At 39.0% G+C, this 13,384-nt stretch overlaps 1 protein-coding gene across 1 annotated transcript in view; it reads right to left on the reverse strand.

Annotated features, from left to right (window-relative positions):
* KCNN1 (potassium calcium-activated channel subfamily N member 1) overlaps nt 1-13,384 on the reverse strand; it is a 247,950-nt gene that overhangs the window by 193,399 nt on the left and 41,167 nt on the right. Inside the window, exon 2 of the mRNA XM_073562966.1 lies at nt 10,697-11,149. Within this exon, the coding sequence (XP_073419067.1) occupies nt 10,697-11,149 (453 nt within the window). The remainder of the gene's footprint in view (nt 1-10,696; nt 11,150-13,384) is intronic.

A 13,384-nucleotide genomic window follows, 5' to 3' on the forward strand; every position in this document is an offset into this window, starting at 1 on the left:
CATGAGGCTCATCACATACTGGAGCATTCCAAATGGGGGACATCAGACACTGAAGCAGCATTTAAGGGGCCCATTATACACTGGAGCATTAGAAATGGGGCTCATTATATATGGAGCATTATTTGGGCCCATAAGACACTGGAGCATCATCCATGGGGCCCATCATATACTGGAGTATTCTAAATGGGGCAGATCAGACACTGGAGCAGCATCTATTGTGCCCATTATACACTGGAGCATTAAAAATGGGGCCCATTATATATGGAGCATTATTTTGGCCCATAACACACTGGAGCATCATCCATGGAGACCATTATATACTGTAGAAATATGTGGAGCTCATCATATACTCTATGGAGCATTGTATGGGACCTATTATTCTGTATGGAGAAATATATGGGGCTCATTATTCTGTATGGCGCACCATGTGGTGGCCATAATACTGTATGGAGAAATATACTGTCCGTTTTTTGAGCTATTGTAGAATTTAATATAGATATTAGTCATGTCATGTAAGAAGTGAAGTATTTTTCATTGTACTATACCTATATTTCTGTGCCGTATCGGAGCATCATGAATTGTGGTATGTCTTAAAGGGGCGCACTGACACTCTTTGGCCCGGGGCACACGAAAACCTGGAGCCAGCCCTACCCGCCCCACAAATTTAGCCAAATAACCCCCAGTTTTCAATGCGTAACTATTATTATAAAGTAAATTAAGGTTGACAAGCTTAAGTAATAAGAATTGATGTCGTTGGCATTGAAATGGGCACTGTAGGTGTGTTTAGTGTCCTCCACTCCCTGCCGACTTTGCTTACTCATTGACTTGCATTGGGTTTCGTGTTTCAGTCGGACCTCCGACTTTTCCCTATAGTAAGCCAATTTCGTTCGACTCGACTTTTGAGAAAGTCGGGTTTCATGAAACCCGACTCGACCCTAAAAAAGGCAAAGTCGCTCATCTCTAGTTAGGAAGTTACAAGGGTTAAAAGTTGACCAGCGATTTCTCATTTTTCCAAGAAAAATTACAAAACCATTTTTTTAGGAACCATATTATATTTGAAGTGACTTTAAGAGGTCTATATGACATATGACATAAAGTACCCAAAAGTGACACCATTCTAAAAACTGAACCCCTCAAAGTACTGAAAACCACATTCAAGAAGTTTATGAATTTTTTGAATTTAGAAAAAAAAAAAAACAATAAAATTTAAAAAAAAAACCCTTCAGATCCAATTTTTTTTCCGACAAGGGTAACAGGAAAAAATGGATATCAAAATTTGTTGTGTAATTTCTCCTGAGTACGCCGATACCCCGTATGAGAGGGAAAACTACTGTTTGGGCACACGGCAGAGGTCAGAAGGGAAGGAGTGCCATTTGACATTTGACTTTTTGTCCCATTTGGAGAGCCCTTGATGTGTCTAAAAAAGTGGAAACCCTCCACAAGTGACCCCATTTTGGAGACTAGACCCCTCAAGGAATGTAGTGTGTGGTGAGCACCTTGAACCCTCAGGTGCTTCACAGAAGTTAATAATGTTGAGCTGTGAAAATAAAAAAAGTTACATTTTTGCCACAAAAATGTTATTTTGGCCCCAAATTTGCATTTCAATCAGGGTAACAGGAGAAATTGCACCATACAATTTGTTCTGCAATTACGCTCATATCCGATATGTGGGGGAATACTACTTTTGAGGCACAGTGCAAAGCTCAGAAGAGAAAAGGCGCCATATTGGAGTTCAGATTTTGCTGGAATGGTTTGAGGGTGCCATGTCACATTGGCAGAGCCCCTGAGGTGCCAGAACAACAGAAACCCCTACATGTGAACTCACTTTACAGACTACACATCCCATGAATTAATCTAGGGGTGCAGTGATCATATTGACACCACATGTGCCTCACAGAATGTTATACCATTGAGCAGTGAAGAAAGAATAAATTACATTTTTATCACTAAAATGTTGTTTAGCCCCAAGTTTTTAATTTTTCTAAGAGTTAATAGGACTTTTTTTTGCAACAAACTGAGGTCCATTTTTTCCTGAGTGCACTAATACTGTACATGTAATCGGGAAATATTTTTCAGGCACAGTTCAAAGCTCAGAAGGCAAGGAGCGCCAGATTTTAGTGTTACAGTTTGTAGGTGGCATGACCCACTGGGAGAGCCCCCATTTTACAAACTACACCTCTCAATGAATTCATCTAGGGGTGCAGTGATGGTTGTGTGTCATGGGTGTGTCACAGAATTTATACTATTGGGCAGTGAAGACAAAATAACTATATTTTTAACAGCAAAATTTTGTTTTAGCCCCAGATTTTACATTTTCACACAAGAAGTGAGTAAAAATGGCACCAATATTTGTCCCACAAATTCTACTGAATGTGCCAATACTCCATATGTGGCTGTACAGTACTACTTAGCCATACGGAGAGACTCGGGAGGGATGGAGCGCTATTTGCCTCCTGGAGCGCAGATTTTCCTAGAACAGTTTGCGGATTCCATATACAGAGCAAAATGCCCAACTTCCCAAATGAGGGTATCAAGTGGGACAAAGAGGCATAAGCATGAATTATAAAATACAATACTTTATTTGAAACATGTTTAAAAAAATTCTAAAATTAAACAAGAGGATTTTCTCTGAGGTAGAAGATGTGAATTGTCAGTGGCAGGAAGATTTAGCAGCAACTCAATTATATACAGAGCCCGTAATTGCTACAAGAGCAGAATCCCCCCTCAAGTGACCCCATTTAGGAAACTATACCCCTTGGGGAATTTATCTACAGGTGTAGTGCCAATTTTGACTCCATGGGTGTTTTCCAGAAATAAGCAGCAGTGAATGTTGCTGAGTGAAAATTGCAAACTGCCGTTGTAGTAACCAGTACAATATGCCCAGCTCATGCTTCTGGAAACATGCACCCACAAGTTAGGCGGGCTCTCATCGCTTCAGAAACGCCAAACGTGGATGCAATATGTGGTTTAGGTACACTGTGGGGCTCAAACGGGAGGGGGCATTTGGAACCAATTCTCAGAATCCTGTCCTTAGTGGCCATGACAGTAGTCCATGGCTATCAATCAGATACTCTGCAAATTGTTTCCTACTTGCCGAAATTTCTGGCGCCTCTTCTGATTTTTAGGGATTTTGTAACTTCATTGTTGCTTAAGTATCATGTCATGCTGGGCCTATTAATAGAAGGTGCCAGGGAGGAACATGGTAGGAACATGGATCCCAGGGATCCTTTTCCATGTCAGTAGTCTGGGCTGCTTGAACAGGGTCCTGCAAAGCAACTCGCTCATAACTAATATCTAACCGTCACTAAGTATAATTTCTTCTCAGTTTAGTCATCCTGGTGAGGAGTGATTGGTGTCTTCTGTTCTGGTGATCTTTGAGGGTCCCAATGGTAAGACCAAAACCAATCAAATATATTGTACAAATGCTTAGAGAACTTGTGAAAATAATAAAAGGACATCCAGTACAGTGAATACGAAAAATCATGAGCATGCCATAGAAATGCCTCAAGGTCTCAACAGAAGAAGGGACATTTTGGAAAAACAGGAGTTGAATGAATGGCATGAGTCAAGACTGATTTTGTCAAATCACAGGGATTTGTTTCTATGTTAGACAGTTGAGAAATGTTTTATGCCTGCAATAAGAAAAACAAAGCAACAGTGTTGCAGATCCGAAATACCTTTTAATATCTAACAAAAAAAATTAGTTAAACAGCAAGTTTTCGAGACAACTTAAAACTCTTCATCAGGCATATTATAGCAAAGGATGATGTAACAGCATCTAATAATATAAAGTAAGCATTATATGATTTTTTTTTAACAATTTCATTCCGATTTACTTTGATTATTGTTTACGAGTGTTTTATATGCTATTTATGTAATTTATTTTCCCTTTTGTTTACACATGACATGTTATATTGTAGTTTTGCAGTGTAATGACTATCCCCTTAGGCCTCTTTCACACTTCTGTTTTTGTGGTCAGTTGCAATCCGTGAAAAAATGCAAAAGACGGATCCGTTTCCGTTGTGACACCAACGTATGCCACCGGACCGTTGTTTTGACGGATCCACTGAAGTCGGAAATTTAAAGGAACCGCAGCTTGGAAAAGCGAGAGAGAGAGAGAATTTTTTCTGCCGCCAGAACGGGATTTGGGGTTAAATTTCTGGCAAGGAAATTCTTCCGGGCATGCTCAGTGTAAAAAAGCGGATCCGGGGAACAAAAAAAAATGTTTCATTGTCCGTCCACTCAAGAAAGCGGACGCCAACATTTTGGCGGATCCGTCAAAAAACGGATCCAATGGATGACCATCCGTCAAAATCCGCTGCTAATGCAAGTCAATGGGAAAAAAACGGATCCACCAAAAAAAATGGCGGATCTGTTTTTTGCAAAACGGCGGATTTTGATTGATGGAAACAAACGGAAGTGTGAAACAGGCCTTAGCTACACGAACTATTCTAAAAGTTTTTGTTTCATTTTTTTATAAGATAAACAGAGTTTAAAGCTTTTAATTCATTTATTCCTATTACTCTAAGTCATTACCCTGTCACCGCCAGTAGGCATAATCGTATTATACACTGTCATATTATATAATGTCATTTTATAGAATTGTACATAACGTGTAAGATGTCTAACATTCCAAAATCTGCAGGTGTTGACCGCATTGGTTTTCCGTGGTGTGTGGATTGCTTTGGGAATATGTTTTTTGTATATTTTATATGTTTATTCAACACTGGATAAGGTTCTAAATAATTTATGTATCTTTTGCTCACATTGAAAATATAGCGACATTCCATTCTGGGTTTCTAAAATCAATGAAAATTCTTTCCAACTGAACTGATGTGATGATTTAGAATTGGACAAGCATATGAGTCATAGACAACACACTGCCTAGAATGGGGGCCCCTGACTGCTGGAGATGAGAAGCTATACTTCTAAAGTGCAGGGGAGCAGTAGCTGTGTCTGACTTCTTCCCTATGTTTTATACTACCCTTTCCCATATAGAATGGCATAATGGTTTGTCCTTGTCTTGTAAACTGTGATTGGATGCCCTCTGGGTGCCTCCTATCTCCTATACATGCAAATCCTTCAAGTTATACTCAATGGCCTCAATTCATTATTTGCATTATTTTTAAAGTCACTTTTTTGTGGTATTACTTTTTTGTAGCAAATTCTTCAATATGTTGCACGTGGGTCATGAATTTTGCGCAAAGTAAAAAATAAGGATTTTTTTTTTTATTAAAGGGGTATTTCTATCTCCAACATCCTATCCCAATATATAGTAAGCGTAATAATATTCGGAAATACCTCCAATTAGAAATATAATTCTTCTGATTAGCTATGTATCGTACCTAACATGTAGGGCTTTGCAGTAGCTTAAAAATTCATGATTACCACTAACAACTAACTAACTGTCACTATGTGAGTGGTCATAACCATGGATACCTAACCTACTGCAATGCCTGCACATTGGATAAGCGTCAAAGTGAGTCAGAAGAACTATACTATATTTCTAATTGGAGGTTTTTGCTAATATTATTATTATTACACCTACTACATTTTGGGATAGGATTTTGGAGATGGGAGTTCCCCTATAACCATTTTTTACGACTTTTTAGAGGAAACGTTTTAGCAAAATGGCACAAAAATGCTCCAAAATATGTAATGTACATAAAGGCCTTCCAGGAAGGGATTGGAGAACATTTGCGCCAAATTTTGTGACATTTAAAAAAAAAAAATCGCAATTGGTGAATTAGCCAAAAACATCTGGAAAAGTAGGAAAACATTCAAACACGTATAAAATAAACTTTAAAAAAAGGCTCAAATTAAAAGAAGAATTAGGTGCAAATAAAAAAAAGTTAAAAAAAACACCAAAAACTAGAGAAGAAGGCACAAATTCAGTAATGAATTGGGTCCTGCTTATCCTTATAATACAGTCATATGTAAAAGTTTGGGCACCCCTATTAATGTTAACCTTTTTTCTTTATAACAATTTTGGTTTTTGCAACAGCTATTTCAGTTTCATATATCTAATAACTGATGGACTCAGTTATATTTCTGGATTCAAATGAGGTTTATTGTACTAACAGAAAATGTGCAATCTGCATTTAAACAAAATTTGACTAGTGAAAAAGTATGGGCACCCTTATCATTTTCTTGATTTGAACACTCCTAACTACTTTTTACTGACTTCCTGAAGCACTAAATTGGTTTTGTAACCTCATTAAGCTTTGAACTTCATAGCCAGGTGTATCAAATCATGAGAAAAGGTATTTAAAGTGGCCACTTGCAAGTAGTTCTCCTTTTAGATTATCCTATGAAGAGTGGCATCATGGGCTCCTCAAAACAACTCTCAAATGATCTGAAAACAAAGATTATTCAACATAGCTTTTCAGGGGAAGGATACAAAAAGTTGTCTCAGAGATTTAACCTGTCAGTTTCCACTGTGAGGAACATAGTAAGGAAATGGAAGAACACAGGTACAGTTCTTGTTAAGCCCAGAAGTGGCAGGCCAAGAAAAATATCAGAAAGGCAGAGAAGAAGAATGGTGAGAACAGTCAAGGACAATCCACAGACCACCTCCAAAGACCTGCAGCATCATCTTGCTGCAGATGGTGTCACTGTGCATCGGTCAACAATACAGCATACTTTGCACAAGGAGAAGCTGTATGGGAGAGTGATGCGAAAGAAGCAGTTTCTGCAAGCACACCACAAACAGAGTCGCCTGAGGTATGCAAAAGCACATTTGGACAAGCCAGTTACATTTTGGAAGAAGGTCCTGTGAACTGATGAAACAAAGATTGAGTTGTTTGGTCATACAAAAAGGCGTTATGCATGCGCTGTATTGTTGACCGATGCACAGTGACACCATCTGCAGCAAGATGATGCTGCAGGTCTTTGGAGGTGGTCTGTGGATTGTCCTTGACTGTTCTCACCATTCTTCTTCTCTGCCTTTCTGATATTTTTCTGGGCCTGCCACTTCTGGGCTTAACAAGAACTGTACCTGTGTTCTTCCATTTCCTAACTATGTTCCTCACAGTGGAAACTGACAGGTTAAATCACTGAGACAACTTTTTGTATCCTTCCCTGAAAAGCTATGTTGAATAATCTTTGCTTTCAGATCATTTGAGAGTTGATTTGAGGAGCCCATGATGCCACTCTTCATAGGAGAATCAAATAGGAGAACTACTTGCAAGTGGCCACTTTAAATACCTTTTCTCATGATTTGATACACCTGGCTATGAAGTTCAAAGCTCAATGAGGTTACAAAACCAATTTAGTGCTTCAGGAAGTCAGTAAAAAGTAGTTAGGAGTGTTCAAATCAAGAAAATGATAAGGGTGCCCATACTTTTGCACCGGTCAAATTTTATTTAAATGCAGATTGCACATTTTCTGTTAGTACAATAAACCTCATTTGAATCCAGAAATATAACTGAGTCTATCAGTTATTAGATATATGAAACTGAAATAGCTGTTGCAAAGACCAAAATTGTTATAAAGAAAAAAGGTTAACATTAATAGGGGTGCCCAAACTTTTACATATGACTGTATAAAGTCACTACTGGTATTTGTTGGGCGTCAAAAAACTGTAGAGTGGCAGAGATGAAACAGAATCGCTTGGCAGACCACTTCATTATTACTCCTTTTCAGCTATAATAACACAAATGGATAGTGTTTTCATATATGGGTCATTCTGAGGACAAGGAGAGTAATGTTGGCTAAATGCTCTCCACATTTTGAGGGGACAGCCACAACACATGCAGGGATTGGCTGTTTGTTAGGGACACATGCATATTATACATATTTTTCGAGCACACCGAAGAGACTCTGTTAGCGCCCGAATATGGGATAACACCTTATCCAAGCACGCAAACTCATCACTGGTGCCAAGTGCTCAGCCTCTGTACATACAACTCATCACGTGCCACTTGCAAGAAAAGGTTTTTACATAGGTAATTGTTAAGCCAGGGTTTACACGCATACAGTGCTCACTAATGATCACTGTGTCAGGGTTTCTGTCAGTCACCGAAAAACAGGATTCCGATATAAAACATGACAGGACCACAATGTAGTTTGTGTCTGCCATCATTGTGTGTTGCACCACATTCTGATAGGAAACTTTTATTAGGACAATAGGATACATTTATGTCATATTCCGTTAACATGCCATAAATTCTATGCCGCATATTCGCTGCATTTTATAGTACAATACATCTGGGAAGGGTCATTTCATGGAAGAAAAAGCTATGTGTGGAGAAAAACTAAATTAATGTTCCTTGTATAAATAACATAGCCTGCTACCCATGCATGTGTCCTGGGGAAGCTGAGCCATCAATCTGCAGACACCGAAGGTCATTTTTTCAGAGGACACGATTTAGCCTTCTCAGCTGGCCCTGCACTTCAGGATGATACACTGGGTGCGTAAGACACAGGCAAGTTTATTCCCATGTAATAAGCATCATTACAGTGTAAAAAAGCCTTATAAAACACATAGCCAAGACCTTCCACTTTGAATGTACCCATAAAAGTGCTGTTGGTCCAACGTTCCCAACTCCTGCCATACATATGCAATCTTAGCTGGACAAAGCATGAATATTTAATTGGAAGATATAAAGAAGCCACCATACCCTTCGAGAAGCAACTTATCTCGTGATGGAACAGAGAATTGAGTATGTTGAAATTTAATTTGACCAACCTTTCCTTCCACCAGCATCTACCGTTGATAGAGAAATACAGATGTTGATGGACTTGGCATGGGCACCTGAACACGTTAGAGTAGTATTCAGGAGTTGAACATTTGGAAGGGTATGCGATATCTAGAGATGACCTGTGTGAGGCCTTAGTAAAGGTGAGTTGTATACCATTTCTGTTTTTACAAAGTTCCTGTCACGGTTCAACCCCTCAGGGTGCCTGGGATGCAGTCATTGACAGCTCGGTATAGGGGCATGCTGAAGCTGTCAGTACTTTCAAGGACAACATGGCTATCCAATCAGGTACAGGGGCGTGCTAAGCTGTCAGTGTGTTTATTGACAGCTCGACTAGCCAATCTGTAACTGGGAGGCGTCGGCAGTCTCCAGGTGTTCACTATCCCGGGTAAATGCCATGCCTACTTAACTGAGCAGCTTCTCCTAGGCCACTGCCAGTCGTACATTCATCTTGTGAGGTTTGTGCTCTGTGCTCTCCTGTGCCTTGAGTTCTATATGCTTTATCTGTTGCCTGATCTTAGACTTTGTTCTGACTATCTGCCTGTTTAACACCTATAGCTCTGATCCGTTATCCTCTTGGTACTCAGACCTCGGAACGTTACCTGACTACGCTTTTGTCTCTTCTTTCTGTTTATGACGTACCCTCCTGGCTTCTGACCTTGGAATCCTTGACCTTGACTCGGACTCATGGCTTGGCCATGAGAAGTGACTAGCGTCACAGTTCCCTATCCAATGAATTAAAGGTACATCAGGATAAAATAGTAATTTTATTAAGTAAACATTAATAAAAAAATGTATAAAACAAACATATATAAAGGTGGAAAAACTTATTCACAGAAATCAGAGCGTCGGGGGTCGGTTTGTATGGAACACTGCCGCATTTTGGTTCCATATAATGAACGGAATGTTGCCTAAATACATAAAGCATAGAGTATAGAACCAACAATGTGCTAAACAGCAAAGTGACGAGTGCATACATCAATAAATACCAAGTACCAGCCAAGCAGGCTCTCTGAACCTGATGTACAGTATGTGTCACTTGTGCTGTTTCTAAGGGGACAGATCAATGTCAGTGCCAATTCTAAGCAGAACATGCCTACCCTTGTCAGATTGCATTTCTTACACAGCTTCAGGCCTGGTAACTGCAAACATGGGAAACTATCTGGAAATTCATAGTTCCTATTGACTCAAATAGGGGGTGAATGTGTAATACCCAGCCATGGCCATTATACAGTTAACAATGCTGTGTAGTTGCAGCTCTGTAACTGAGCACTTCTGCCAGTCTTCTGGCATTGGGAATAGCTGATCGGCAAGGGTGCTGAATGTCGAACCCCCACCAATTAGATATGATGGCCTATCAATATAACAGACCTGGACAACCCCTTGAAGTCTTATGGGACTATTTCTGCATTGCTGTACTTTTTCTAAATTTTATATAATTTGAGAGTAGTCTACTTATTTTTGTAGATTTTCTATGAATTAAAGAGACGTGCTCACTGCACTCTGAAACCTACATACCATAATCAACAAAATGGACACAGCAATTAATTGTAATAAGAAATGTAAAGGTGTTGTCCAAATTAAGCAGAAATGTCTTAAAATGCACCTAATATAAAATTAAAAATAAACCTGTGTTCACTGGGTTAAACTCCCCTTGCTGCAGCATTAGCTGATATTGTGGAACACTGCGCACTAAAAAACTGCTTCGAAGTATTCCAATTACTGTAATACTTGGTATCAATTTAGATTAGACAGTCTAAAGATGAGCCAAATTTACCACACAAAAGTAAGCACTACGATAAATTGGGCATTTTTTAAGACTGTCTAGTCTAAATTTTCATTGTGTGGAAGTTATACAGTACTAAAAAATATTCCCTAATGTCTTCAAAAAGTTATTCAATGTTTCCTAAATTAAAATTCGATAAATCAATGATAATGAATCCTATGCATTCATTTATTTTTAACAGATGTATAAAGATGTTTAAAAAATGTATTACCTTTGTGTAGACCCCCCAGGACAGCTCTGTTTCGGTGACCATAACCACTATGCCAAACATCCCAAATATGAGAGCGTAGTCACTGAGCCTTTTCCTCTTTTCAAACAGGGCTCTTCGGTGACCCAGCTTGTAGCCTACGTTTTGGTTCTTCTTTTGGCCTTTGTGACCTCCTTGGCTACTGTCGTCCCCTCCTCGTAAACTGCGGTGAGATGCTTTGATGGGGTCGTTTTTGTTTACTACAACTTCGATTCCTGGGCTATGTAGTGTCTGAAGGGGCTGCGTTTCTGGATCTGTCTCGTGAAGGTTTCTCCTAGAGGAGCTCAGGCTGCTAAGGGGTCTTGGGATCCCCCCGTTGTATCTGCAGCTGTTCATGGCTATGTCCGAAAAACGGTTGGACTGTCTGAAGGATGCTCTTGGACCATCATGACTGATGGGCTGTAGGTCAGCGTTCCCCTATAGAAAAAATACACAGATAAATGTGTCACAGATGGATGGTAATCTATATACAGCTGCATATAACAGTTGGTGATGATCAGATTTTATATTATTTATACTAAATTCTAACTGCTCCATTGTATCTCACATTAATGAGATCTTCACCAAGGCACTATTTGGCAGCACACATGCCAAGTGATTGTCTTATTTTTTGGATGAAAAAAGTCACCAATTTGGTGCACTGAATAGTAGGAAGAGCTCACTGAGATTGAGTGTGGATTTTAGAAGCACACACGTCTTAATTAATTTGGTGCATCTTGGGGCAGGTCATGTGCCAAAAAATGTAACCTACGCCAACTATGGGCTGGTGTATATTTCTGTAATAATTTAAGTCACATTATGGCACAACTGTGGTGAATCTTTAAAGCCCACCCTATATAGAAAAAGTGGATAGGCTTTCTTAAAAACCTAAAAAGTCACACGTCCACATCTATCAATGTATTTTATTAATCAAAACTAATAGTCTTTTGTGGGACACATTTTCTAACCATCTGTGAAGAAATTAGAGGCATTATGCTATGCATGTCAGTTTATTAAACTGAAGTAAGCATTGCTGCTTGGTCAAGACTTAGAAAGAAATTTACTGACATTTTTAAATAAAAGTCACATTAATAAATATTTCTGTCAGGACACATTTCAAAATGCTAAAATTTATCAACTGACAATGTGACATTTTGATCAATTTTGAGAAAAAAAAATGCAACTTTTCCTCCAGCAAAGCTGATGGAAAAATTACTGCAAGGAATTAACTATCCCCCACAAAGGTTTTTTTTTTCATGTGGCTGCATGTGGTTTTTATTAGGGAATCATTATATTAATATGTTGAGTGCCTATGGTAAGCTTTTTTACATGCATTCATAGTTTCTTTTAGTTTAGCACTGGCATTGTCTATTGAATGCAATAAATGCAATGAAATCCATACGCTACTAAATGAGCAAACATATAAGACAGGCAGATCTAGATTGCAGAAATAATTAAAATTTTGAGAAAAAAATACATAGGTAATACAATAAATTGGTTTGATAAGTAGAGGCCAAAAAATGTCTTCCGGTTAAGGTGCCACCTACAGGTCATTCTGTCTTTCTGCAGGTTAATGAAAATGAATGTTTAAACTATATTTAGCAATAAAATCGTTAATGTGTGGTTTGTTTGCCTCTTTTCTTGCTGAAGGGAGCAAGTTTACCATTCAAATGGTGTATCATTTGTGTGTGTAGGGTGAAGTAATCAGCGAAAAAGCAGTGCATGTTTACAAATGTGTTTGCATATGTGACTCACCATTTGTGTGTGTAGGGTGAAGTAATCTCCGAAAAAGCAGTGCATGTATACAAATGTGTTTGCATATGTGACTCATCTGCAGTGAAGTGTGCAATCCTCCAATGTGCCTGTAAATAGGCTGGGCAAGCACTTGAGCAAGCTGGAAAGACCCCAAGGCAAATGTTTGGATTTGTTTGTGATGTCTGTAAGCAGCTTTGGGGTAGTGTTCTGCCACCTGCAGGTAATTTGACCTTTCAAATGGTGTATCAATTGTTTGTGTGGGTGGAGTATGAACAGAGCAAGTGTGCAATTCAATAGGCAGTGCATGTTTACAAATGTATTTGCATGTGTGCCTCACCTGCAGTGAAGTGTGCAATCCTCCAATTTGGCTAAAATAAGCTGGGCAAGCAGTTCGGCAAGCTGGAAAGCCCCCAAGGCAAATGTTCGGATTTGTTTGTGATGTCTGTAAGCAGCTTTGTGGTAGTGTGCTTTGAGATAGTGTGGTGCTACATGCAACTCATTTTGCCTTACTGCAAGTTTACGAAAATTAATGTTTAAACTGTATTTTGTGATCAAGTCGTGGATGTGTGGTTTGTTTGGCTATTTTCTTGCTGAAGAGGGCTAGTTTACCTTTCAAATGGTGTATCATTTGTGTGTGTGTGAGTGCAGTATGAACGGAGATACAAAGTAATTACTGAAAAACAGTGTTTAGAAATAATAGAATGGATAGATACAACAATGATAAATCTATATATATATAAAACTGAGTGTATGTATGTGTGTGTGTATCGAGCCATGCCCACTTCGCATAGCCACACTCATGACACATGCAGAATGCTCCGTGCAGCCTTTCTGGGATTGATACTGTGTGTGGATGGATCCCTGCAGCCCTTGATCTGCAATCAAGCACCAGATGACATTGTTTGAGGGGAGGAGAAT

This window comes from Dendrobates tinctorius, unplaced genomic scaffold (genome assembly GCF_039654945.1).
Source record: "Dendrobates tinctorius isolate UK_male_01 unplaced genomic scaffold, ASM3965494v1 ptg000374l, whole genome shotgun sequence".
Lineage (NCBI taxonomy): Eukaryota > Metazoa > Chordata > Amphibia > Anura > Dendrobatidae > Dendrobates > Dendrobates tinctorius.